Source organism: Atta colombica, unplaced genomic scaffold (genome assembly GCF_001594045.1).
Source record: "Atta colombica isolate Treedump-2 unplaced genomic scaffold, Acol1.0 scaffold147, whole genome shotgun sequence".
In the NCBI taxonomy this organism is placed as follows: domain Eukaryota; kingdom Metazoa; phylum Arthropoda; class Insecta; order Hymenoptera; family Formicidae; genus Atta; species Atta colombica.
The window spans coordinates 871,290-899,101 of NW_017259236.1; the positions used below are offsets into that span (position 1 = coordinate 871,290).

General features: G+C 34.6%; 1 protein-coding gene across 1 annotated transcript in view; it reads right to left on the reverse strand.

Moving 5' to 3' along the window:
* LOC108685202 (odorant receptor 49a-like) overlaps nt 1-18,090 on the reverse strand; it is a 170,142-nt gene extending 152,052 nt beyond the window's left edge. Inside the window, exon 1 of the mRNA XM_018189892.1 lies at nt 17,977-18,090. Coding sequence (XP_018045381.1) covers nt 17,977-18,090 — 114 coding nt within the window. The remainder of the gene's footprint in view (nt 1-17,976) is intronic.
* Between the last annotated feature and the right edge of the window lie 9,722 nt (nt 18,091-27,812).

Genomic DNA, 27,812 nt, shown 5'->3' on the forward strand with positions numbered 1-27,812 from the left:
CATACAAAGATTGGCTTAGGTCGGGCCTACTTTGAAGCGCGGATTCCCGGACTAAGCATACCAGGAGTATCTCGAAAATCTTCGAAAATTTCGGAATCGGAATAATCCAACCGAGGATGTGTCACCTTCGCCACCTCAATTTATTCAAGAAGCATTAAAGGCGATTCTTCCTCGATCTTCTTCATCTCTTCCTCAATCCCCTTCACTTCCTTCTCAATCTCCTTCATTTCCCTCTCGGTCTCCGTTACCTGCGTTTTCGGACGCTCTGACGGACGGAGCGAATCTTCCCTGACACCACTTTCAACTCCCGATTCTTCCATTCATTCTTCCGTCCCTTCAACTCCTCGATTACTATCGCCAGCTGATTCAACTTCAAGTGTAGAATTTTTAGAGGAGTTTTTCGCTGCTCCTCCGCGTAATCATTTTTTATTCACCCCGATGACTTTTTTGAGTCCTTAATTAATAGATTTCCATGTGCAACACAACCTCTCCTTCCAAATGCCTACATAATCGGTTCCATTTACAATAGTATTTTCTGAATTTATCTCTGACTTTTTTATTTTATTATAGGTAAAAATCTTTTTAATCATTTTAACATTATCGTTTAAAAATTTCGTAATTTTTTCAGCTAAATCCGTTATTAAAGTTTGATCAAAACTTAATTTTTCTCACGCTCTCTTTAACTTTTGAGATCTTTGATTTTTATAACTTTGAAATAGATAAAGATATCTCTTTAAATTGAATAGTTTAATATTAAATTGAGTAGTAGAAGTCTTAGCATTAGAGCTTGAAGGAATATTTTTAATATCTTCAAAATTTTTTTGTTTCATTATTCAAATCAGTATTAAAATTAACAATCGAAATAGAATCAGAAGCATTATTGAAATCAATTGGAAATTGTATCGAAATCAATAATTGAACTAAACTCAAGAACAGAATAATCAAGTTTTTTTGTAAATATTTTGGGAATTATTTATATTTATTGTACCCCCCCCCCTCCCTCGAAATTGTATCTTTTATATTTGTAACAACATTCATTTTTGTAATGTCCTTATATTGATCCTCAATTTTATCTTCAGTTTTAACTATACTTTCAGTATATGTAAACTTGATATTTCGTTCGACATATTGACATACTCTTGTGTCTATAGATGTTGATGTGGCGTATTTAAAATACAATCAATAATAAAATTTTTACTTATAAATTTAATATTTAACAATTTAAATCTTGAGTATGTTTTTTTCAATAAATGCTTGTAAAAATTAGAGTAAATTTTGAATTTGAGCATTTTTTCGCATATTTAAATATATTCCAATTCGATCCACAAAAACATGTTATAATTCGTTTTAATTCATCCTTGTCCATACTTGTTGTTATAATTATTTTATCAAGTAAATTCATAAAGTTCCCATTTAGCTTCATTTACCTTGTTTTGCACCAGAAATAATTACTTTTCTTACTGTTGTATTTTCTTCTAACAATATAGTTTCCAATAATTTTTCAAAATCAAAGAGAGATGACCTCAGAAATGACAATAAATCAGTTTCTATTATTTCTTCACCTGCTGTAAAAAATGATTGAGAAATACTCGGAGACGTACTTTTTTCAATAATATTTAAATATGATTGGATTAATGACTGGTTTCTTTTTTCAGTTCTTTTAATAGATTTTGTCTTAATTGTACACTTATTATGTAAAATTTTTTTTTCTGACAATTTTTTTCTTATAATATTCAGTTAATAATATTATATTTTTATGTCCGGACACAATCTGAAACAACGAAGGATTTTTCCTAGTAGTATGGGCTGTAATATTTTGACAAGTTCTCCTTGTCTATGAGATTACGTAGGTCGTTTCTTGCAAATGATACAATTTCATTAATATCCGAATTTATATTAGATATAATGATCTCATTTTCGTAATCGTTAATTAATAACAGATTCTTTAAAGTCGCAGAGATTTTTAAATTTAAGTCTATCTCGGCCTCAGTAAAGAAATGAGTATATCGGATCTTCTCTCAAATTTTCTCTCGAATTTTCTTCAAAAAATCTTCTTTTTTTAGTATCTGTCATCAATAAAATATACACTTTCAAGATTAAAACAATAAAATAATTTACGATCTTTGTATGCATCTTTGAAATAATAAGTTTGACATATCTTAACAATTAACAACTGTAGCATTACAGTATCCTTGATAGCTTTTTTATTATTATATATGTACAAAACGAGGTAAAAAAAACCTACACAATGACAATACTACAATTAATTATAATCGTTAAGAATTACAGAATAATCTAGTCCCATAATTTAGAGACTCTTGAAAGTGACAAAATAAGAATAGTGCATAAGTGTTGAAAGCAAAAATTACGTTACAATATTAATAATGTTTAATCATTCGAACATAATTAATATTATGTATATACAATATGTAAAAATAATTTTTTCGTTCTGCTTACTGCGCTGCATTCTGACATATATATTATCTTAACAAAAACGATTATCTTACTAGTAGACATCAGTAAAAACCTCGGTAGAAACAACATAGGTTCGTAACCTTCTAAAATTGACAAGATTAAAATCTCGATCTTGTGCAGATTATAAATTTGATTATAGATACTTTGTTGAAATCACATTAGAATGCAAAAAGAATGTTCATTCAATTGAATTATGATCTCACAAATGAATTCTCTCGGAATTATCTGCATTTCCATGTAAATAAAAGCAACTTATATTCAGTTTTCTGTGCATTGATAACCTAACTTAAAGACATAATTACGAATAGCGTTATCTGGCGCTGCGACGCAATGTCTAGGTAAACAACTTGAGTGATAAAGAAATTCCCCAGTAATGCCCCAAATCTGTATAAATATTTGATAATATATAATAAATTTATATTATATATAATACAGTATCATGATAAAATAATTAATACTAAACAATTTTAATTTCAAAAAATGATAATAATATTAATTAATACCTAATAATGTTCAGTAATGCCTAATAATGTTCAGTAATGCCTAATAATGCTCATTAATGTTAGTAATGCCCACTATTACCCGGTAATTCCTACTGATTTCTCAAGTAATGCCTCAAATAATTCCCTCAGCGGTTTACCCTTCGGTTACTCCTATACAAACCCGGTATAGGATGGACCTATTTCTAGGACGCGACCCTGTCTGAGCTGTGATTTTTCTTCCAACTCCTATAACAGGAAGAAATCATGTCTCCACTCTTAAATCCTCTCCTCTTCACTAAATCACATATCCTTCCCTATCCTCTATCCCTCGCCAATCTGTCTGTCCAGCATGGCGAGAAATGACTAAAACACTAATGAAGATGTCAAGTTAAAAAACAAAATTACCTTAGGTGAGTAAAAAATTCAGAATCTCACATTGATCATTCAGTCTGGGAGCGGCTATGACTCTTCCAAGACTCATAGCGGGACGACTGACGCGCAATACACAGCCTCTCATCTCCAAATCATACACAGTTACCTCCGAGTTGATGCTCTCGGAAACGTCCTAGGACTAAACACTGTGGCGCAACACGGAATTGACGGTATTAAAGTATCCCGCAACTGCTAACTCTCTCAATACCTTGATCCGTCCGATTCTTTGGAGCCGGGGTTGGTAAGACTTAGGAATTAGAAAAGCTATGGAATTGACAAAGGATATCCTTGAAATTTTGCCCCTTTTTGATTCCTCGATTCCTCTGTTGGGGATTCTTTGGCGTTAGGATTGGAGTCGACTTCTCAGGGAAACTACACTGACACAGCACAGGCACAAGTCGGTATCGGAAAGGCCAAATGGCTCCTATGTGACGAACATGGAATTGATGGTATTTGAACAGGGCATCCTGAGGCAGCTGGCTCTCATCTTGATTCCTCTGCTGAGGGTTCTTTGGTGCTGGGGTCGGCTAGATCTAAGGAGGCATATCAACATAGCACAGCCACGAGTCGGCGCCGTAACGGCTAAATGGCTCCTATGACGACCACAACTACCGTGCGTTTTGACCCTGCTGTTATTTTCCCTTTCTTCAGAGAGGAAGGCTGTAGGTGAGGGATCCTTCTGGGATCGATACGGCTCAAATTAATTTCGGGCCTTGGCGGAATCAGGATGTCTAATGAACGGATGAATTATAATTTTCATCTCACATCAAACATCGATGGATGAATACTTAATCGTAAGCGTTTCCAAATAATGGCGCTCGTTCAAAAATCAAGGTATAAGAAGTCGTGCTGAGGGTCTGCATGACTGCAGAACATAAATCGAGCAGTCTCGAACGACGCCTTCAGAGTACCTATTGCCCCTCTGGAATAGTTAGACCTAATGGTGTATAGGTGAGTACGCCATTTGACTTCTTCTCTCTACCAAGAAAAAAAAAATCATATGGAAACCAAAAATAGCAAAGTAAGACAATATTTGAACACCAAGGCTAGAAAAATAGCCAAGGTTAGCAAGAATCGAAGTATCAGGATAGTCCTAGAGAGATGCGAAAAGAGCCAAAAAGGGCAGTTAGCAAACTTCGCGCTGTCAAAATAGTCCTAAAACGATGCGGTAATCTGGTAGTAATATGCACATCAACGGAAAAGGCAAGTGGCAAAAGTAGACAAAAGATACCATTGTGAAGTCAGCATAGTCCTACAAAGATGCGACACGCAAAGACACTCAAGTGGCATCACTCTCTAGCTCCAAGCTAGCAGGAGTTAAGATACTGCAGCTGGGGCGGTTAGCTGCGGTAGATGAAGTGCATCAGCTCGTTGCCAAAAGCGACTTGACATCCTGTTATTACAGGAATCATATGTCAGAAAGCAGGGCGAGAGTCACACTTTTTATGGGCTAGAAACGGGGATGAAAGTTGCTGCAGTGCGCTCAGAACGTCCATGGGCGTTAGTAGCAGTCAGCAATTCCCGATTGCAAATGATATTTGTCTCGCAGCTTAGCATGATCCATTGTGTGTGTGCGTGCGTGCGTGCGTGCGCGCGCGCGCGGAAGTGCAGGCCTCTGGCCTATCAATATACGTTGTGTTATGTTACTTCCAATGCAGCGACGAAATCGAGGGCCACCTCAGGCACCTCGAGAAGGTGTTTCATTCCCTGAGGAACGAGAGACTCATAATGGTGGTAGATGCCAACGCGCGATCGTCGCTCTGGGATTCCCCTGAAATTGATGAGAGAGGAAGGAAGTTTGAGATCTTCATCCGTGCGTTTGGCCTTGAAGTAATAAATGAAGTCCATCAAGGGCCCACTTTCGAAACGAGGAAAGGATCGTCTTTCATAGACGTGACCCTTCAAGACAATGTCCCCTGAAATAAGCCAACTCATCGGCACATGGAAGGTGAAGCGAGAATGGACGACGAGTGATCACAGTCCCGTGAAGATCGGACTGAGGGCGCCAAGGCGAATGACCGCAGAACTACAAACAGTAGGTTCGACATACGACGAGATGACTGGAAACAATTCAGTGAGAGCTTGAAAGATCTATCCGGGTCAAGGTTTGAGGCCCTCGGCCCGAAATCTGCGGAAGAAGCAGAAAAAATGGCTGGAAAGTTACAGAAGGTAATATTGAAAGCATGAGAAATATTATATCGATATCGTGGAAAAGAGTTTTCAGAAAGTCAAATCCGTGATGAACGGAAGAATTAACAAAAATGAAAAAAGAGGTGAGCCAAAAGAGGAAAGCGATCCAAGGATTAAGAGAATCAAGGAATCAAAGGATTGACTCTAAAATTGAAACAACCAATATCTTAAAGAAAGAATATCAAAAATCCGTAGTATAACAGGTCGATAAGGAGAACAAAATATGAAAGCTGGAAAAAATTTGTCACAGAATGTGGTAATAAAAAGCCATGGGGCTTTGTATATAAACAGCAAACAAATAACAGCAAAAAAATAGAAAAGGTCATAAGTACATTCAAAAGAGGCGAGCATATGACAAAGAGGAAACGGCACAATGTCTGTTGAATACATATACCAAATGATCTAAGCCACGAAGACACACAAAAACAAGGCGTAATTAGAAGTCTAGGAAGAATAGCGTCAGACACAACAGATGCCCCATTCTTCACGGGGAAGGAAATGGCCATAGCGGTCAAAACATTCAAAAACGATAAAGCTCCAAGCATGGACTTGATAGAAGTCAAAGTATTAAAAATATTGGTAAGAGAAATCCCTAAGCAATTCCTAAGAATTTATTACATTATATATACATATTTAATGAGTGCCTTCAGTGGGGCGTCTTTCCTGTAATGAGGAAGGCTCATTACGAGTTCTTCTGAAGGGCGAGGACAAGGACGTGAAAGACCCAAAATCCTATAAGCCAATATGTCTCCTCCTTGTATATAGGGAAACTCTTCGAGAAGCTTTTCAAAATGCATCTAACAGACACGGTATTGGCGCCGGGATCTTCGATCGGCAGTTCAGATTTATGCCGGACAGGTCGACGCGGTCGTGGAGCTGCGATGAGCAGTTTCTGCCTCCGAAGGGAAGTATACTGTGGCGTTGCTCTTTGACATTTCCGGTGCCTTTGACAACGTCTGGTGGCTCTTAATGTTGCAAGGATTGAAATCGAGGGAATGCCCTAAGAATGTCTTCGAAGTTCTTCGAAGCTATTTCGATAAAAAGCGAGTAAGCATCTCGATAGGTAATACAAAAGTATCAAAGTGGCAACAAGAGGATGTCCGCAAGGTTCCGTGCTTGAGTCGACTTGCTGGAACTTAATGTTCGATGAGCTGCTAAGGATTCTAGAGGTACAGGCTAAAGATCGCTTCGTAGCATACGCAGATGATCTTATTATATTGATAAGCAGCAATTCCCGAAGGAAGATAAAAGCTGGCAGCCAGATATGTTTGTAGATCAGATTGTCGAATGGTGTAAATCGGTCAAACTTCAAATCTCCGAACAAAAGACTGAAGCAATCTTGCTCAGAAGTGAGAAATTAAGAAGGGCCTAAGTCAATAGACAGGGAGGAATACGCCAAGATAGAAGGCCAAAGAACAAAAAAAAAAGAGTAGACTTCAAAAGTAGATCATCCACTGTTAGGATAAGCGAGTTAAAAATAAGATTTAAAGACTCGGTTAGGTACCTTGGTGTTCATTTCAATAGAGGTATGCGAGTCGAATCACATTACGAATATCTAAAAAGTAGGGATACTCTTTAACAAGCTTGGCAAGCTGGCAAGATCCCAATGGGGCCTTAAATGCAGAACGCTTTCTACAATCTACTGGGGAGTGTTCATTCCGATGGTCGCATATGCGACCGCGAGGTGGGCCGATCTGTGTACTGCGAAAGACAAGAAAGTTCTTAGGGCTGTGCAGCGCGAAGTGCTTATAGCACATACAAGCGCATACCGCACACCATCATGGGCGTCACTTTGCGTAGTAACAGGACAAACTTCCATTGACTATTCTTGCGTGAGCGTAGAACCCTATATGAGGTAAGAAAGGATAAGGACGTAGACATAAACGTAATCAAAAAAGATAAGAAGATGTAAAGAAAGTAATAAAAAAAGAGATAACAAAGATGTGGCAAACTAGGTGGGAAATCTCGACAAAGAGTCGAGTAACGTTCATCTTCTTCAATAGCATACAAGGAAGACTTTAGGTCAAATGGATTCAACCCAACTATTGGTTTACGCAGATTCTACTGGGCATAGCAACTTCCATGCGAAACTTTCACTAGCGCTTATTGAAAAAAGCTCATGCAAATGTGGAGCTGAAGAGGACACAGTCTGGACCTCATCTTAGAATCCAAAAGCGCAAAGAATTGCCTTATGGGATATAGTTCCTCATAACGAGGGGAAATTGCCTGAGGCGATACAATTCCTACGTGTCCAACGCCGAAGCATTTCAAACTCATCGATTTCTCTAAAGAATCATTATGGCTAAAGCAATCTCAAAAAGAAGACTAGATTCTGGGACTGTTCACCAAGACAGGGTCGATGCCTCAAAGTGATGTGCGAAGTTCAATTAAGGGAGACCTGCTTCTCATCATAGGAGAATCCCTGACAAATCTGTATATCATCACAGTAAACTGAGCAGTTTAGGGAGATATAACATAACATAATAACATTATTATTACAGGGCGTGCGTCTGCGAACGAGACGCAAATGAGTGGACCTTCCCATGGTCCCGTTCCCCGTGGGCGCGAGGCACTTCGAGAACTCAGGACTCGAGATGCGTCGCGGCGAAACTGCTCATTCCTGCAAAAAAGCCCTGCAGGCGCTGCTGGGTTTTTCTATTACCCTTCTCGGGGCGACCTCACTAGATGATGGAATAGTCTGTTGCATATACCTTTGTGGGTGAGGTGGCATATTTGCCCCGTCTTCGGGACGAGGCCGACTAACAATAACTGATCATTCAGTCTATCCAATGGATTTTAGGAGAGACAAAAATTTGATTATTCCTAAAAAACGTGCTAAAAACAAGAGCGCTATCAATCTAAAGATTACAACATACAATACCAGACCACTGGTCTTAGAGGAAAGATTTGAGGAGTTAGAAAGTGTCAAAGATCAAATAGAACATCGTTAAAGTTAGCGAGGTGGGGAAATACGGAAAAAACCTGATAACATTAAGAATGGGCCACAAATTCTATCATATAGGGGAAGAAAACGAATCATTAGGAGGAGTAGGCTTCTTTATTCATAAGAAATTTCAAATAATATATAAGCCATAAAACATGTTTCTACCAGAGTTGCATACCTGATTTTAAAACTAAATAGCAGATATAATTTGAAAATCATTCAAGCGTATGCCCTAATTACGGATCACACAGATGAAGAAGGTTTTTTTACAATGATATACAATGGAAGAAGACTCTAGTCATTTCACAATTACGTACGGAAATTTCAATGCGAAACTTGGTTTAAAAACAGACTCAATGGACAGCATTAGGAAATTTTGGGACAGAAGGTAAAAACAAAAGAGGCAAACAATTATTAGGATTCCTATTGGAAAATGGACAATACCAAATGAATAGTTTTTCTCCAAGAAAAAACACAAATAAAGGACTTAGGAAAGCAGAAAGCGGAAGCGTTTCCCAAACGGAAAAATAAAAAATGAAATAGATCACTTTATCACTGACAAAAAAGAAATATTTCAAGATGTATAGTATTAAATCAGTTTCTTACCAGCAGCGATCATAGAACGATAAGAGCTACATTAAATATACGACTAAAGAGATATAAAAAATAATACAAAAAACAAATAGAAGATCACAGAATGACCAACAAAATATTGAAATATTGAGAAAAATTCCAAAACTATATCAATATAGCAATTAGAGAACAAACTAACAGGAAGAGATATAACCTAGATACATTAAATAATACATTAGTGGAAACCATACAAGAAGCTCAAAAAAGGAATACTACCCAAAAGAAAGGAGAACAGAAAATGAGCTAGAACAAAAACTTATAGAAGAAAGAAGACTTCTGAGAAATAATAAAGAAGATAGAATTCAAAGAGATAAAGAACAATCAAAAGGGAGGATTTTCAATAATATAGACTAGAAAAAAACCAAACAAACTATAAAAAAGAAGTCTCAAAGTATTAAAAAGAAATCTGGCTAAAATAGTGAAGCTCCAGAACAGAAATAATAAAATAGAACACAAGAAACAAATAATTGAATTAGAGAAATGGAGAAATTCTATGAAGAACTGTACAAAAGCAGAAACGAAAACTTATACAATATATATTACCCATAACAGCAAAAAGAAGAGTGTTGAATCAAGAATTCGAAGGCATGTCTGAAATAAGGGGAAAAATCTAATATGCTCTTAGAAAAATGAAGAACAATAAGTCATCAGGCGACGATGAGATCGGCATAGAGATATCAAAATAGCTACAAAAAAATAGAAGCACTTTTATTGTATGTCTCCAGGATGCCACCATTCCTTATAAGTTGAATAATGCGTTAGAACCAACGACCATCTACAGAGTCTGAAAGTATTAATAAAAAAATCAGTGAAGTATAATAGATACCATTGGTGTTATTCATAGATTTTCAGAAAACTTTCGATATAATAGAACACAATAAAATACTAAAAGCACTAAAGGAATGTCAAATCGACTACCAATATATAAAAATTATTCATATATTTATCAACAAGCAACAACAACAGTAAAATTATACACCAATAGACATATAAAAAATGGACGAGGAGTCAAACAGGGCAATCCAATGTCACCTAAATTATTCAACACCGTTCTAGAATATGTTCTTAAAATATTAGAGTATAAAGGAATAAAAATCGAGAATATTTAAGCAATTTTCTTCATCGACGATATTGTTATTATAGCCGATTTGGGAAAAGCAAGAGAAACGACTGGAGCTCCAAGCAACAACAGAAAAAGTTGATTTGAATATAAATACTGGTAAAACAAAAATGATGATTAACCTAGTTCGTAATCACAATGTGTCACTATTAAATAACAAGAAATAGAAATAGTTGCAAATATATCTTGATCATGAAACCAAAATCAACAGAGACAATTAAACATGCGAATTGCAGAGAAGAATATTTTTGGGCTGGGTAGCATAGAATTGGAAAGTTCAGAAAAATATTTAAAAGTAAACTACCGATATGTTTGAAAAGAAAATATTTGATCAGTGCATCCTGCCGTGCTAACATACGGAGCAAAAACTCTGATACTAAGTCATTGGCAATTAAATTAAAAGTCACATAACATAGAAGGGAACGCTTAATATTAGGAGTAATTCTTCCTATGCGGGACAGAATGAGAAATGAAGACCTAAGATAAAGATTAAAAAGATAAATAAGTTAAGAAATGAGCAAAAGAAAGAAATCTAATTTTAAAAAAATATATATATGATGTCTCACTTTACATTACAAATTAATATTGGATGTCGTATAAATAATATGGAACGTTTCGACTATACTTCATCAGTCACATTAAATCACAAAAATTTTTAATTAATATTTAAATGTTGGATGAATTCCAACTATAAAATTATAGGATATACATTCATATCGCAATAAATATTACATAAATCGTCAAAATATTAAAAATTACAAAGTATGTAGTCGCAATAAAAACCAAATCGTCTAAAAATATCAAGATTATTTCATCGTTGACAGCGAGAAAGAATAGAGTCAATTAATAAAGTAGGGTTTTGTGTGTGTGTGTGTGTGTGTGTGTGTGTGTGTGTGTGTGTGTATGTACACATAATAACGGTTGATTTAAATATGTATCTGTATAAAAGATCTGTATAAATCTATTATATGATAAAGAAAAGAACTAAGATTAGAAATATTATATATCAAAACAAAAATAGAGATGAGCTGGACACGTAGCGAAAATGAAAGATGGGCGATGGATGAAAAGACTGTTGGAATGGAGATCAAGAATGGACAAGCGAAGACTTCAATTCGATGGACCGACGATCTGATAAGAATAGCAACAAATTTGATTGGCACGGTGCAGGAAAAGATGACGAACATTAGAGGCCTATGTGCAATAGTGGATGAAACAAAAGATTGAATGATGAAACATAACCTTCATTAAACCTCGATCACTTTGAAAATCTCTACCGGCAAGAGGGTACTGGGGAGGAACCAGAGGAAACTACGAATGATACAGAGGATTATATTGACATTAATACATCAGACATACGTTGATCACATCAGAGGAAGCAACTATAGATAAGCTGAAAAACGTAAATCATCAGGCAATGAAATGGCGAGGTTGTCAATGCCTGATTTATGTTTTTAAGTAAGACGACAAACTAGCGATCCAGATAGCGCATCTGTTCCAGATCATCAGAATGCCTGATCCTAAAGGAATGGAAACCAGCAGTACGATGCCAGTATTTAAAAAGAGCATGAAGTGTAAGTCCTGTAAACTACAGAGGCATAATGCTATTAAGTTCTGTAGTGAAACTTCTCACAAAAATCTTAACGAAAATGTCACTGATAAAGTATCCTTGCGAAGAGCAAGGATTCAGGCCGAACAGATCAATACTATACACAATTTTATATTACGGCAACTAATCGAAAAGTCTGTAAAGTTCAATAAGTCAATGTTTGTATTTTTCATGGAACAAGCATTTGACAGAATAAGACTATGTGATGTAATCTAAGCCTATTCTAAGCCAAAAAAAAATTAGCTATCTAAACGTAATCAAGAGGAACTCAACACCAGCAACAAAACAAAGATAAAGACAGATCGTGAATTAACGAAAGATATTTCGGTCACTACAGGCATCGGTCACTACAGACAAACGACAGCCTAAGCCCCACACGCTTTAACTTGATCATAGATAGAAATTATCCGAAGCGTCAACGAAATAGGCTGAGGATATAGAATGAGGAATTGCACGCAGAGAATATTGTGCTACGCGGATGATGCCATACTTTTTGACAAAAATGAACGACCTACAGCGACTCCTATGCAGATTTAAAGTAACAGCAGAGAAATTTAACATGAGAAATTTAACATATCAATCGAAAAAATCCAAACAATGATAATCGCAAAAGACTCGTGCAAGGTAATAACTGATAATATCGTCTAATAAGTCATGAAATTCAACTATCTAGGAGTAGAAATGGCATGGAATATTATCGAAAAGATACAAATGCAGACCGATAAAAACAAGGATATCTGGCTGCCTCAGGAATGTTATATGGTGAAACCAGTATATGAGTGCGCGGAGCAAAATTAGAATCTATAAGACTGTGTAAGGTCGATCTTTACCTATGCAGCCGAAACAAAAGTAGAAATATCAAAGATTAAAAAAAATAATAAGAACAACCGAGATGAAGATATTGAGGATCATTAAAGGTGTAATCCTTAGAGAGTAGATAAGAGGCAAGACAATAAGTAGAATTTGAGATCCAGGATATAGTGAGGTGGACGAAAGCACGATGCCAATAGAGAGACCACATTGACAGAATGAACCCAGAGAAAATAGCGGAATGGGCAAAGATGCATGGACCAAGCATAATTCGCCTATCACCCAAACGCTGGTACGAGAATTGGACATCAGACTCACAAAAGAAGTAACAAAGAAAGAACAAACAGGACCATAATCCTAAAATAAGAAGAAAAAAAGAAGAAGAATAAAGATAAGATAGACCGAAGGACGGCTACAGAGACTGAGAAGGACATACTAGTAAAACAAACGTCAAAAGATTGAAGAAGGCTATCAATCTCCAATATTACGAGATCGTGAGCATCGCACGTGTTGAGTTCGAAGCGAGAGGCTACAACTCGTATAAGATTGCAGCGAATGACTGATTGTTTAATTTAACATTGATCAAATGTAACAATTAATATCGCTTTTCGAAGAGCAATGCTTCTTTTTGCTAGATTTGCTCATTTCATGCAAAAATGCATTGAATGAGCATAGTTTTATCAAGATTGGACGTGAGGAGACTGAACATATAACATTTATTATTGACAATGAGATAAATTTCTTTAAACAACAAACTTTTTCAAAATTAGCTGTATTTTCCTTCTTTTAGAGTGAGATTTCACTCCAAAATGTTTGAAAGTAGTTACTTAAAAGCTGCCATTAAATGAGCCATATAGCTTCATGGCATGGTTAACCTACTAGTCCCATCTATTCATTTCTTAAAAACTTTTAACACGATAACAATTAATAATACACGATAACAATTAATAATACATAATAACAAAAGCAGATAAACAAAAATAATCTGTTGCACTGTATTAAGTATTACTTTTATTATCTAAACAGAAGTCAAATATTTCAAACAACTACAGATGATTGTAAAACAAAAACTTTAAGAATGAAAATATTTACTTACGTGTATGATTTTTAAAAATTGTAAAATATTTCTATCACAGATGCATACGCAAGGAAATATCAGTCGATTGAGCGGCAGTCGCTGCTGCGTGTTTAAACATGTTTACGCGTATCTAGCATGTTTTATTTTGAATGCAGTCTCGATTAGTCTATCTATTCCTCCAGCAGGTAGTAGATAGCTTGTTCCTTACGAGGAGAAAACGTGTTCTTCTCTATACAAGCCCATCCCCGCAGAGGGAGGAATGTGGGATAATGGTAGTTGAGATGAAGACCGCGAGGAGGCTCGAAAGTAGTTTCAAAACTTCTAGGCTAGATAGAGTCTCGAGAAAAGTGGATATGGATGAAATCGGCCCGAGCTTCCAGACTTTATTTACAAGGTTCCTTAAGTTGGGTCACTCTCTTCCGAATGGAAGAAATCCTCGTTGTTCCTCCTGCAGAAAAAAACCAGCAGATTCCCCATCTGCCTAACGGCTAATCTGTCTACTGGACGAAGTAGAGAAAAAATTCAAAAGAATAATTGCTTCCCGAATCATTCAGCATATGTCCTAGGAGAGTCCTAATTTTCAGGAAAACTAGTTTGGATTTCGTTAGGGACGGTCCACTGATGTTCTGCAGGTTCATTCTCTCCCGGAACAGATTGCCGAGGAGGATGGTGTTTCGCTCGACATAGTCAATGCGTTCAATTTCATCTCTTCGGAAGTGGTCGGGAGGCCTGCTGAGTATTATGGCCTTTCCGACTACTTCAGAGGGATTCTCTGAAACTACTTTTGAGACAGAAAGATTACCTACACCGATCGGCTGGGGCAGACAGGGAGCAAGGTACTGTCCTGCGGATCGATCCTCAGACTCGCTATGAGATCCTCCGCACCCTTCTTACTGGTTGCAACTTTGTCTATGCAGATGACACTTGTGGCCAATGGAAAGGATTAGAAGCTGCAACAGAAGTTGTGATTGCAGGAATGATGCGGAGAATCGAAGCAGGGTTGCGGGTGGCTCCTCAGAAAATAGACCATGTATTTTTATGATCGGGCCTCAGAAAAGCCGTAACGAAGGTACAAATTGGGACAGCTCACATCAAAGTGAGTCCTCAGTTAAAGTAAAGTTTACTTAAAACTCATATTGGATGGACTATAGAGATTTTTGAATACTTCAAAAAGATAGTCCCTACAGCGGGCATGGTGGTCGTGCTAGCTCGTCTCCTGCCCATTCACGTGGTCTGGACGCCTAGTAAAGCGTCTGATTGCAAATGATAATGTCGGTGATCTTATATGGTATAGCCCGGTGTGAGCCCAGGATATGAAAGGAAATGCGCGCATTAAGCGTCTAGTATTTATTCTGTACGAAGCGCTGCGCTGATAACCCGCATGCCTATCGCATCGTGCCGCAGTTACAGTTGGTCTTGCCCTCAGTTGATCTGGCGACTTTTGAACGCGCCGAGGTCTATATCTACAAGTTCAAACTGGCAGGAGAGGGAAAGTTGTTCTGGATAGAGTTATTGAAATGATGAGAGAGCGTAAGAAGGAAAGAACACTGAGGAATTGAGAGAAATGGCTCCTCAATGCGTCTTCCTTCGGCTGCGAGACCACCGGGGCCATCTAGCTCTGTCTAAAGAATTGGATGGACAGAGCGAACTGTCCTACCATTTAGTGCAGGTCCTCACGGAGCACTGCGCTGGATTGAATACACTGCTTCCACTGCCACTAGCGGAAGACCCAGCGCATCACACTTTGACCGAATGTTCAGCCTAGAGTTGTGGACAACACCATAATGAATTAACATAATTGTTTATGATTTGATCCTTCCAACCGTTCGTTAAAATGGTTGAGAAGGATGAAGCGTGGAGTACGATGCCTTCTTTCTGCATTCGAGTAATGGAAGGAGAAGGCGGAACGAATAAGAAGGAAGGAGGTTATTTCCCTCTCACGAAGATCTGAGTGACGCTTGGCGTCTTTTAAAAGGAGGCGCTGGCGCTCAGCCCTTCCGTGAGTGAGAATAACAGGAGGTGAGGAACACACAGTGGAGCAAAACGTAAAATTTTCGGACATAGCCCGAAAAAAATTTTTTTATTTTGAATATTTTCAAAATGTTCATTAAAAATATTTACTAAATATGTTCTTATTTTTCATTAAAACTGACATTACAAAAAAACGATAAATAAATACAGTTCATAAAAATAAATTATTAAACATTTTATCCATTTAATCGAGAGATGTGGTACTTGATTCAATTATAAGATAATTATATATATAAACACGTTTACCTCGCAATTTAGGTTATATTATCAGATTAGTATTACTACATTAGATAATTTTTCTATTATAATTTATTAAAAATATTTACTTTTTCTTCTTTATGTTTCATTGTCCTCTATTAAAAATTTTAGTTACTTATTATAATATTTAACAAAGGTTTTAAAAAAATGGATTTGTCCGTTCTATACCCAAAATTTTATGAAAGTATACTTCTAAAAGTGCGCATACATAGTAAATTTAGGTGCATGTTTACAAAACATATTACCGTTCATAAATGTGGGAACTTTCAGCAATTTTCTCATTTTTTATAAAAACGTATCTCTGTGAAAAAAAATCGTAAAGATTTTTAAAATGTGTTTTAAAGAGGAAAAATAGAGGTTTAAATTAGCGTTCAAATTTTGTTTCTACGATATTATGTTTCTAAATTACATAAAATTATATAAATTGATATTTTTTCAATATTCTTATTATTTTGTGAAATACCTAAAGTAAAGTATCAAACAAAAATTTAACAAATAGGCATTTTAAAGTATTTTCTAAATTTTAACGTGCTTTTTGAAATAAATAGTACGATGATTTTTTTCACAGAGATATTTACGTTTTCATAAAATGCGAAAATATTGCTACAGTTCCTACATCTATGAACAGTAATATATTTTGTAAACATGGACTTAAATGCATCTAAATTTATCATATATGCACACTTTTAGAAGTATATTTTCATAAAATTTTACAGGGGTACAGAACGAGCAAATCCAGGCAGTTTATTTAAATCTTTGTTAAATATTGTAATAAATGACTAAAATTTTCAATAAAGGACAATGAAACACAAAAAGGAGAAAGTAAATATTTTTTATAAACTATATAGAAAAATTATCTAATATAGTAATACTAATCTGATAATATAACTGAATTGCGAGGTAAATGTATTTACGTAATTATCTTATAATTGAATCAGGTACATCTCTTGACAAATCGATAAAATTTAATAATTTATTTTTATGAATTTTAATATACTCGCGATTGTCCGAACGTTTCAGCTCGCGATTATCAGCATCTTAGATTGATTGTGTTTTAATGTCCGAATGTTTCGGCGTCACATTTGAGAATAATTAAATTCATGAACATAGAATAAGATATTATTCGTAACTTCCAACTTTGACCGATTCTTAGGCGCTCTCTATTATATTATATGTTGTTACATTAATTCGATCAGTTTCTATTTTTTTATGAATTTTATTTATTTATCGGTTCTTTTTTTGTAATATCAGTTTCAGTATAGAAATGAAAAATAGGATCATTTCAATAAATATTTTTAATGATAAAATAATCGAAATAAAAAAGTTTTTTTTTCGGGCTATGTCCGAGAATTTTACGTTTCGCTCTACTGTGGGGCGGGATTTCTTGCCTTACTCTTAACAGGGCATCATAGGTAAAGGGGGACGCCGCCTTCATTCCCCCCCCCCCGCCTCTGAGAAGAAAAAAAAAGAAAAAGAAAAAAGGAAAAAAGGAAAAAAAAATTGATGCCGACGGAACGCTCTTGCGTTGGAGGGGGGAGGGGGGGGGAGAGGAGGTCGGAACTACTGGTGATTCTCAATTCTTTCCCAAATACGATCCAAAGGATGGTCGCGATTGGATTTTTAGCGAGTAAGTGACCTTGTCACTCCTCTCGGGGAATATAAGATGTACTAAATCCCACATTATCCTCGGATTAAGTCAATTCCTGGAGGTGTCTTCCTCTTCATGGTGGTGGAATGAAGAAGTCTATGAAGATTATCCTCAGGAAAAAAAATCTACCTCTATAGTCTACTAGTCCTGGTCTCCCCTATGTATGTGTGTCTTATTGTAAAAATACAAATACAATGTTTTTCTAGTCTTATACTTTCTTATGTAATAAATTTAAAGTAATAAATAACAAATTCCTTTTATCATACCTTGAGAATGGTGCTAACTCCAGCTGTTGTTAGACCTATGGCTTTCATCATATTTCTCAAGTCATGTCTAAGGTTATAACTCATATTTAAGTTTGTTATCGTGTATGTGATCATCGCTAAAAGCGTACAAATTGACCAGTAATACGTGGATTTGCCAGATTTTGTAGGCATGTACCAACAACCACAAATGGTGAGTAGAGTTTGGAGAAAACGTTGGTATGTGCGATATGCTTGTAATTGTTTATCAATCATCTTAATGCATCGAATATTTCAAAAAGACCTTATCAAAAAGGCTTTAAATCTAAAACAAGTTGATTTTCTTAAATAAGAAGAAAAGAATCCCGCAGTAACCTTACATGAAATTGATTTTTAATGAATCAGCTGGTTTTCTTATATTATAGCTTGCTAAACAAAAAGGTATTTCTCCGAGATAAAAAGTTATTAACAAAAAATTTTAAGAAATAGTTTCTGCCACTTACAGTATTAAAAACTATTAGTTTCTGAAATATTTATATAGACCTAAAAGTCTAATTTGTGTAATAAATCTTTCTATTTGTATAAGAAATTTTCTGCTTTAAAATATACGACTTTCTACGCAAAATGACTTTCACCCCACTTCCCCTAATCCTGCTTTAGGAGCGCACGACTTCCATCCCGAAGTGACTTTCATCTCACTTCCTCCTCCCTGTTTTAGGGGCGCACGACTTTCCATGCCGCGAAACAACTCCCACTTCATCTCTCCCTTAAAGGAAGTGAAAAAGAAGTGAAAAGTCGTGCGCCCCTAAAACAGGCTTTTAAAGCAAGCGATGGGGTGGAGTGAAAGTTGCTTCACGAAGTAATCGTGCGCCCCTGAAACAAGAGAGAAGGTAATGTGAAAGTCGCTTCGAAAGTCATAAAATAAGTTTTAAAACGGAAAATTTCTTTTATATAGTAAAAATTTGTTTTATATAGTAAAAAAAAGACATTTTTCGATCTTCCTTTGTTAATAACTTTTTAACGAAAGACGACCATCTAAAACCTGTTGGAGGTCGCTCAGGATCATGATTTTAACAACCAATATGTCAAAATCAAGGTCATCAACGCGGTATCCCTTAAAGTGCAAATTAATAAAAATAATTTTCTACATATGATTAAAATTTCAAAGATCTAGTGGTGCTGAAATGGAGATATTCACCTTTAAAGTTTCAGCTTTTAATACATAACTCTTATACCAAGCTTTGTCGAAGTAACATTTTAATACTTTATGCTGAAAATCTTCAAATTTTTTATAAAAAGAAATATCTAGTGTAGAAATGTTATAGGAACCTTATAAAAAAAATGGTGAGATCTAGCGGTGCCGTTTTGAATTAGAGTAGTTTAAATTTGTAATTTGGTAGAATTTTTCTTTTCGCACGTCGAGCAGCGAGACATGCTTTGCCATATTTCAACTGTCTTCAGAGAACACTGCGGACCAGTATTCGTGCACACATATACGACATTTGCGTGTGTATGCTCGTCTCAAAAATTTTTCCCTTCGCGCGGAGAGGTACACATAGATTGTACACGATTAATTTTCTAGTGCGTTGTAACCGGAGAAATATCTTAAGACTTAGAGCAAAAAATGAACATTTTTATATTTTTGATTGGCCTAGAAATGTGCAACTTATGACTCGCAGATCGCATGTCGCCTACCAATTAATTTCCTGGCTCGCCGACTCATAACCGTAAATACAAAATTATATTATTTATTTTATGTAAATTATCAAAAATACGGTTATGCGTAGAAGTTCAACAGCTTCATTTGACATATATTAGAAAAAATCTTTATAAATTTATATTTGAAAATATGGCTCATATTTCGTAAATGATTGTTTATAAAATATTTAATTTTTATAAATTATCTTGATTTCTTTTATTTTCTTATTGACAAGATAAAATTCAAACTTAATTATTTTGATAATTATTACTACACAAAGTCCTACACAAATTATTGTCTAAATGAATAATTAGATATACAAGTACATAAAAAGATCTTACAAGAATATAAATAAAAAAATTATAAAAGGTATCCCATTTTAATGTCCCACCCCAAAAAAACTTTTCCTTCTCAGAAAAAAAGTGTTTTAGACAAAAATTATATAGCTTTGAGGGGGATATAAAATAGTGTCATTACAATAGTTTAACCTTGAATAATTGCTTGAAGATGTGAACGTGAATGTTCCTTCAATTTCTTAAATGGAACCTCCTACTTTTTATTACACATTCTTGTAGAGACTCTCATCTCGAGAGTTTTCCAAAACATTATAATTAAGTTTATTTTCATTAAATAATTTTCATTATTTTTTGAGTTATAAGGCTTGCAAATTACATCGCTGGCATTAGCATTACTCAATGTATCTGACCGATGATTCTTAAAATTTCTTAAATGTTGTTCAGAATCATATTCTAAATAATATTCGTTAAGATCAAGGTCATTGGAGATCTCTTATTTTCATTTTTGCACCAAGAATTCATTTTTACGTAAAAACAAATGTTATCCATTTAACTTATTTCTCTTTTTATTTTAAATATGTAAATGATATTTTGTTTGCTATACCAGCAAATGAAATTATAGATCTATTTAATTCCATTCACATAAGATTGCAATTCACTATAAAGATAGATAAGGATGATGAGATTAGTTTCCTTAACGTAAAATTGATAGTTGAGGAAGAGAGGATTACATACAGTTTTGGTATTATGTATAGAAAACCAACGAATTCTGAGAGATATCTATCACTTTGATCATTCTATTGAGTATAAAAGGGATTATCATGAGTTTGCTTGATAAAGCAAACTGTTTCTATCGAAATCAAAATTTCATGAAGAAAACTTGAAAGAATTCATCTTTATTCTTTTGAACAATGAATACTCTTGAATTTATATTTGATATCATTAACAATACAATTAAAAATCATATTTTTAAAAGATCATAATAACAACGAGAATAATTTCAAAAAAATATTTCACAATCCCATACCATTGTAACATTTCTGATAATTTTAGATATATAAGTAAAAAGCATAATTTCAATGTAGTTTTCAAATCGATAAATTCATTAATTAAATTCATTAGAATAGGTAAAGATAAATTAGAATCACTTTCATTTAATAATGTTGTATATACAATAAATTGTAGGTAATAAAATAAATTGTAGAGACTATGAATCCATGTATGTTGTATGTATTGAACAAACAAAAAGAAAATTAAAAACTCGCATTAAAGAACATCAAAATGACATTACTATCCAACAAAACTATTGGAAATTTATCTATCATATCTGAACATCAATTAGAAGAAAACTATGACTTTAAATGGGAAGCAATAGAAAATTTAAATAAGGAACCATTTTATTATAAAAGACTTAGCAGAAATGATACATATAAACAAGCAGACTGGTTTAAATAAATAGAGTGATACTCTGGAAGAAGTTCCCAAATATCTATCTTTCGATATTGGAAGATACATCCCCTGTTCAATGATAATTATGGAAGAGATGATTTATCTTTATATTATCAACGATATATATATAATCGAGCTGTCAATATTTTGCTGTCAACATTATACTGCTCTTCGTTACAGTTTTACGAGTTTGACGAAGAAATTTATAAATAGGCAATAATAATGATCAAATTATATGGTTATAGATAACTATTTTAAGTTATCATTTCACAATCAGGTTTTCATTTTAATGATTAAATATTAAAATATTTTTTCAAATTAATAACGACTGTTTTTTCTTTTATGTTCGTCCTTTTAATATTTAAAAGTATAAGACTAACTGATTAATTTGACTTTAATAATATTCTTATCAAAATTGTCTAAGTTTAACTAATTTTATTATTGATTTTCATATTAAATTTGATGAATTAAGAATTAATACAACGATTTAATAGAATATAAACAAAGGATCTTAATGTGATGTTATATAGAAATAACGACTTTCATGTAAAGAATAACCACGGTTGTTACAATACGCGTATACAAAAAATTTATGCACTCAGGCCAAAAATCCAAATTAAATTATTCTGTAACGGGGATGTGATCACCCTCGAAGCACTCTGCCCTTAACAGAATACACTTAGTCTAACGCTTCTCTCATTCCTGAAAGCAATGCTACATGTCTTCCTTTATCAATTCCTTCGTTTTATGGTATCAACAGCCATAAAATGTTCATCTCGCATATTTTTTACTTTAGGGAACAGGTAGAAGTCACAGGGTGCTAGATCAGATGAATGGAGAGGGTAGTCTGTGGTAGTAATATTGTTTTTGGGCAAAAACTCGTGCGTAATGAACGCCATGTGCAAAGGTGCGTTGTCCTGATGCAGAATCCATACGTTCTTCGCAATTCGGATCGTATACGTCGCATACGTTCACGTAGATGCTTTAAGACTTCAACACAGAATTGTATTAACAGATTCATCCTCTGGAACATATTCATGATGAATAACTCCATGAATATCGAAAAAAACTATGAACATATTTTGATTTTTGAACGATTCTTGCGCGCTTTTTGTGCGAGATGACTCATGGTGCTTCCACTTTTCATTCTGTCTTTTTGTTTCAGGATCATACTCGCAAATCCAAAATTCGTCTCCAGTTACCCTTTTGAGAAAATTTGAATTTTGGATATTTTCGATTCAGTCAACACGTCTTTGTTTTGCTCGTCAGTTAAAACTTTCGGAACAATTTTTGCACACAGCTTCCGCATTTTTAAATCTTCTTTTAAAATTGTCTGAACACTACCATTACTTATTCCAAGTTTTTCTGCAATCATTCTAATAGTAATTCAATAGTCTGCCTTCACCAAATCGAACATGTTGAATATTCTATTCGACACGTTAAAAAAGGGCGCCCCGCTCATGTGTTGTCATCGACACTCTTCCTTCCCTCCTTGAACTTCACCTATTTATATAGTTCTACGCTTCATGGCAGACTCACCATATACTATTTCCAATATTTAAAGAATTTTCTGGCCGTTTTTGCCAAGTTTGATTTTTACTCGGTTAAAAATCGTCTCGCTCCATTCCGTCAATACGATCAAAAGTACATTAATAAAAACAGATACGAAAAGATTTCACTCGACCTAATGCATTTTTACTAAGGACACGTAACGCTTCCTCCAATGTTGCATCACTATATAAATTTACAGCGTCATCACGTCGGCAGAATAAAATTTAATCCACGATTTTTTTGTAAACATCTCGTATAAATAAAATATTGAGTATGGGAAAATATTGAGTATGGATTCGTGACGATTTTTTAAGTAAAATTAAAGTGTTTTTCTTAGAGTATTGAAATCAATTTATTTAAACCAAATATGCTTCATTATTTTCTATAATATTTTGCCATTTTTGGGGTAGAGCCATAATTCCATCGCGATAAAACTTCTGTGATTTCCGATCGAAAAACTGCTTCAAGTGATTTTCACAGACCTCTTTTGAAGCTAGTTTTACATCATTAAGAGAGTTCTGCAGAGATCTAAACAAATGATAATCTGAGGGTGCTATGTCAGGACTATACGGTGGATGCATTAAAACTTCCCAGCCAAGCTCTCACAATTTTTGCCGAGTCATCAAAGATGTGTGTGCGAGCGTGTCGTGATGGAAGACGATACCTCTCCTATTGATTAATTCTGGCCGCTTCCTCCCAATTGCTTGTTGTAATCTCTGCAGTTGTTCACAGTAGAGTTCGGAATTAATTGTTTGATTGGACGATAACAGCATAATGAACGATTCCCTTCCAATCCCACCACACAACATCACCTTCTTCCTCGTCAATCCAAGTTTTGCGATTACTTGCGCCTTCTCTCTTTTCTTTATCCACGATCTTTTTCTAGTTGGATTATCGTAGGTGATCCATTTTTCATCCCTAGTTATCATTCTCTTCAGAAATGGCTCAATTTCATTCCGTTTCAGTAGCGTATCACAAATGTTAATTCGGTCCATCATGTTCCTAACACTCAACTCGTGAGGAACCCAAACATCGAGCTTCTTTTTGTATCCAGCTTTGTGTAAATGATTTAAAACTGTTTTATGGTCGATGCCTAGTTCCCTGGCAATCTCCACAGTGCTCACATGCTTATCACGCTCGACTTTTACCATGATTTCATCGGACTTTTCAGTGATTGGTCGACCGAAGCGAGGTTCATCTTTCACATCGAAATTTCCAGCACGAAAGCGAGCGAACCATTTCCATGCTGCTGATTTTGATAGAGTATCTTCACCGTAAATAGCGCAAATTTTTTCACAAGCCTGTGCAGCATTCTTGCCTTTATCGTATTGATACTGCAAAATGTTGCGAATTTTTTCTTTATTTATTTTCATTTTCAAAATAAAATAACTTTTGATTCACTTCACTTTTTCAATCTTTTTCGGCTCAAAACAAAGATTAAAATGTCACTTTTTAAACGCATGTCTAGTGTTGCCGATGCGATTAGTAGTTGCCGACTGCTGAGCATTTAATGCTATCTAATGGGAAAAACGCCATGAACTTTTTCCCATATCCAATACTAATGTATAACACTAACTAACTAATTTTATGACAATATCAAGCTACCTATAAATTAAGTTGAATAATATATTGTCAGTGAAGCATACATGTGCGAAGATAAGCGGCGAGTACAAACCAAGAAATCTTAATTAATATTCGCAATTATTATTCACAATTATAATTTATGCTTGTTATAATTTTTTGAATGTAAATGTAATTTAAGACTTAGGAGAAATATTTGTAAGAGAAAGAGAGAGAGAGAGAGAGAGAGAGAGAGAGAGAGAGAGAAAGAGAGAGAGAGAGAGAGAGAGAGACAAGAATGACAAGAAAGTTAACAAATTAGATAAATATTGTATTTAAAAAAACTATTGAAGACCTAACGGTCAAAACATTTAGATCTTATTATATTATGTTATAAATAAATATTCGCAATAAAAACCAGCGTTACAATAAAATACTAAATATTCGCAATAAAAATCAGCGTTGGCTTATATGCTCTCTCAAATATTGGAACATTTAAGAGGAATTTTAATCATCGGTTGAACACCTTAGATAATGCTAATGCACTGGCGGTGCTGTATATAATTATAATTTTGAAAAGCTCTCGATATGATCTACAAGAATGTGCAATAAAAAGTAAGGAGTTCCATATAAAAAATTGAAGGTAATCTTCACGTTACCTTCAAGCAACTATTCAAAGTTAAACTAATGACACTATCTTATGTCCTCCTCAAAGCCATACATACAATTTTTGTCCGAAACATTTTTTTTTAAATTAAAAATAAAAAAGTTATTGGGATGGGACATTAAAATGGGACACTATATATAGTCAACTCTCCTGTAACATGTATTCCGAAAGGTTTCGATATAACACGGTGCAAAAATTGCGACAGGTTTTGTACAATACAGTCCAAGAACATGGCTTTCATATAGCACAATTTATGTATTTGATTTGGTTATCAAAATCGAATATTATTTTGCTAATTCGAATATTATTTTGCTGTAGTTTAGCATGGAATCCATTTCCTCGATCTGCATCACTTTTAAATTTCTCTTAGCACGGTTTCGATACAACACAGTACGAATCAATCGTTACTGGGTTGACCGTAGTATGCAAATACATTTGTATTAGGTTGATAAGAATATATTATTATTATTATTATTAGGTTATAAAAACAATCTTTTTTTACTTTTCTGAATTGGTTCAAATGATAAACAAATATTAATTGATCAAAAACTATTGATTAATTAGTTCCTGGGCAAGCTCTTGGTTCTTAATGAATCCGCTTTAATAATTGCCTTCAAGCTCATTATCAATGACTGCAGGTCGTCCTCAGATCTTTTCATTTATCAGACTTTTATCTCCTTTACTTTCTTTTCTTTATTTTCTCCTTTATTTTCTTAAAATCATCATTATATTCCGTTTATTTGTAGTTTCCTGATAAACACTTTATTGATTTTTCGACACATTTTTGCTTCTTTAAAGTCCAATGTGAACTTTTATAAAAAAAATTGCTCAGAATTGTTCCTCTTCCATATTCACTAATAATGATAATAATTGATCACAAACTTAACATAATTACATTTAACAAAGCTGAATATGCGCTTGAAAATGATGCAACATAAACATAATTAAACATAACCTTCTAGTTAACTCCCTAATATTGAAAAATCCATAATTTTCTTTTTGCTGCAAACATTTGCTCATCATTTATCCACGAATGCCTCATTTGAATTTTCGTTTGTCTTTCTCTAATTTAAAAATTACAGAAAATTCGATTTTGGGGAGCCAATTTCACATTAGCCTTCCAATATTGAAAAATCTCAATCATTTTTGTAAATTTTTGTTTATTGTTTGTCTACAAATGTCCCGTTGGAATTTGAGTTTGTCACTCTCTAGTTCAGACCTGTCGAATTTGAGCTCCGAAGCCAAAAATCGATGCAAAAAAATTAGGCTCATTTCAGTTACATCCAAACCCCAAGGTCTTTATTTTATGGGAAACAAAGGAGTTCAGAGGAGTATGAAAGGATGCAACTGATACCGCTCCTGTAGTTATCGCTCTGAGACGTGTGCTACGAGTCGGAAGCATCTAAATGGATTTCAGATGTAGATCAACGTCGATATGAAATGCTATTACCTTATCTGGAGCAGTGTATCGATCGATCCTTTTTTTAAATCAAGGAACTAAATCCTTTTGACCATGGATCGGATCGGTGCAATTTTCAGTAATGTTGAATGAAACAGAATCGAGTAAATAACTAATTAATAATCTTGAATTATTTATTTTTCCTCAATATAAAACTATTATTAAAACTACTACTGCTAGAACTACTACTACTACTACTACTACTACTACTACTACTACTACTACTACTACTACTACTACTACTAAATTTTTATAATTTTTTTCCTTAATTATGATATGTGTACGTAGTCCACAAAGTTGGAAAGTTAAAATATAATTGTAGCTTTAGCAATCATAATCATGTATTTCTTGTCATGACAATTTTTGTCTGTCACTATTAGTTTTCGCTAGAATCTTATGGAAATACCGCCATCCTCTCAGCTCAAAAGGCGAATGCACAAATGAGCTTGCTTGCTTATTTTCGCATTTATTCGCTTATTATAAATTATTTTTCTAATTTGTTCTTAATCTAGATTTTTCTTGGCGATAAGGAAAAGTAATCGATTGCATCATCTTTTTTGTTTTCGCCATCTTATCCTATCAATGAGGGAAGGAAGATCCACTATTACGTGAGATGAGAGAAGAGCTACTGCTTTGAAAATTGTCTCATCTGGGACCCGGTATACGCAGGTGATGTTCTTCTGTATTTTTTTTGTTACGATTGTTAGAGTCCTATAATTATCCTGTAATTATCATAACATAATTACAGAAGCATTATGGAAGGAAGGAACTTCATACTTGAGGCGCATTTTCTTCTGACGGAGAATGAAAGTTATTGGAAGCGAGAATGATGACCGCCCATCAGAAGGAAGGACGCTAAATTATGGAGCTATTGAGGCAAAACATTAAAACATTCCAAGCCATCCGGAATTACGCTGTCTGTGTTAAAGAAATCTCCTTTTAATCTGAATACAACAGTATTTCGACTAAGCGCGGCAACACTACTGTGCCTCCTTTACGCGAGCCAGAGTTGTGAGGAATCGAGATTATTAGATCCTAATAATAAAAAAAAGGTAAACCGATCAAGTTCTAAGTGTGATCAATCGATTGCATCCACTCGGAATATAATGACTATAATGATTATAATTATAACATAATAATTATAATTTTTCTAGGTTCATACTTCATATCAATCTGTAC